We start from the raw sequence: 1,837 nt of genomic DNA on the forward strand, positions 1-1,837 counted from the left end.
CCAGGATGGTCTCGATCTCCTGACCTCGTGATCCACCCGTCTCGGCCTCCCAAAGTGCTGGGATTACAGGCTTGAGCCACCGCGCCCGGCCTAAAACCTTTTTAAATAAACTTCCATTTCTGCTCTGAAACTTGCCTGATCTCTTTTTCTGCCTTATGCCCCTCAGTCAAATTCTTTCTTCTGAGGAGGCAAGCATTGAGGTTGCTGCAGACGTATATGGATTCGCCACCGGTAACTCAGATACCTTCTATGGGTGACACAAGGACAGCAGTCATATTGGATGAGGCCCACACCAGTGACCTCATTATCCTTAATTACCTCATTAGAGATCCGATCTGCAAATCTAGTCACTTTCTGAAGTATTAGAGGTTAAAATTCCAACATATGAATGTTAGGGGAAACAACTTAGCCCCTAACAAGATCTAACACATTTAATGATTCACTTGTAAAAGACTCTACATTAACAGAAGACCATTGGTAAAAATAAAAGTGGGGAGAGTGGGATACAACTGATACACGTGTACTCATTGACAATTACTCTCAGGTAGAATTTTTTCTACAAAAATGGTGATTTATTTCACTTTAACATACAATGGTAGATATATTGGGGATCATCAAATTTTAAAAAATTTTTGTTGGGCTTACTTTACATATTACAATACTAACGTAAGCTTATAAACTCTTCCATTTCAGTGAAGGAAAGGGATCCAATTGACACCTGCTAGCAGCTTGGCTAAGAATGGACATTAACATTGGACAAAACATTGAAAATATAAAGTACTTTTCCCCAAATGTGTATAAAAGTTTTGAAACAAAATCACTGCCCGCTCCACAGGACAGACAATTTGAATTTCAAAAATGCTCCAGGCCAGGAATTGCATAACCCTGTGTAACAATACTTATAATACAGCTTAACAATATTTTATCGAAGACTTTTTCATTTGAGAGTTTAAAAAAAACTGAAGGAAAAGAAAAACAGTAGCCAAGGAACTGCACAACCAAAAAAATGAAAATTATATAAAATATTTCCACCACTATTTAAATGCCAAATTTAATCAAGCAATAGTAAAAAAACAAAACAACATAATAATACAACCTTCTGTTTAAAATAACAGCACTGTTCCACCTCTCTTCCATTGAATTTTACATATGAACAGACTATATATACTGGTTTTTCAGAGAAATGTCCATTTGGTCTGCCACACCTGTTGGGCTCATCCTAAGTCCTCTCATTGTCTTCAGAGGACTTGCAACTCCATGCTGTTTCTGTATTTCCAGCCTTCCGGGTTAGGTGCAATGTCTCAAGTATAATACATTTCTCCCTTTTCCTTTACACAGTGCAGAGTATATGGGCTTCGGTTATGTAGATTCCGTTTCACTCCAGGTCACTGTCTTTCTCTAAATTCAAGGCGGTATTCAACGGAGTGCAGTAGTTCGGCTTGTCAGAAGGTACATAGCCTGGCAGACACAAACACTTGTAGGAACCTTCGGTGTTAATGCACTTGGCATTCTTGCAGAGAGACATCCGGTTGTTCAACTCATCGCATTCATTTACATCTGCAATAAGCCAAACCATGCAGGTAAACAATCTTTGATATTGCTCTGTGAGGACACATAACCTACTTGAGGCTTACCTGAGGCATCGAGGCAGCCGGGAGGCTGAGGTGGGCGGATCACGAGGTCAGGAGATCGAGACCATCCTGGCTAACACGGTAAAAACTCGTCTCTACTAAAAATACAAAAAATATTAGCCGGGCCTGGTGGCGGGTGCCTGTAGTCCCAGCTACTTGGGAGGCTGAGGCAGGAGAATGGCGTGAACCCGGGAGGCAGAGGTTGC

At 40.8% G+C, this 1,837-nt stretch overlaps 1 protein-coding gene across 1 annotated transcript in view; it reads right to left on the reverse strand.

Moving 5' to 3' along the window:
* Nucleotides 1-416: 416 nt before the first annotated feature.
* LTBP1 (latent transforming growth factor beta binding protein 1) overlaps nt 417-1,837 on the reverse strand; it is a 282,394-nt gene continuing 280,973 nt past the window's right edge. Inside the window, 1 exon segment of the mRNA XM_011935989.1 lies at nt 417-1,557. Within this exon segment, the coding sequence (XP_011791379.1) occupies nt 1,376-1,557 (182 nt within the window). The 3' untranslated portion in view covers nt 417-1,375.

Source organism: Colobus angolensis, unplaced genomic scaffold (assembly GCF_000951035.1).
Source record: "Colobus angolensis palliatus isolate OR3802 unplaced genomic scaffold, Cang.pa_1.0 Scaffold15, whole genome shotgun sequence".
Taxonomy (NCBI): Eukaryota; Metazoa; Chordata; class Mammalia; order Primates; family Cercopithecidae; genus Colobus; species Colobus angolensis.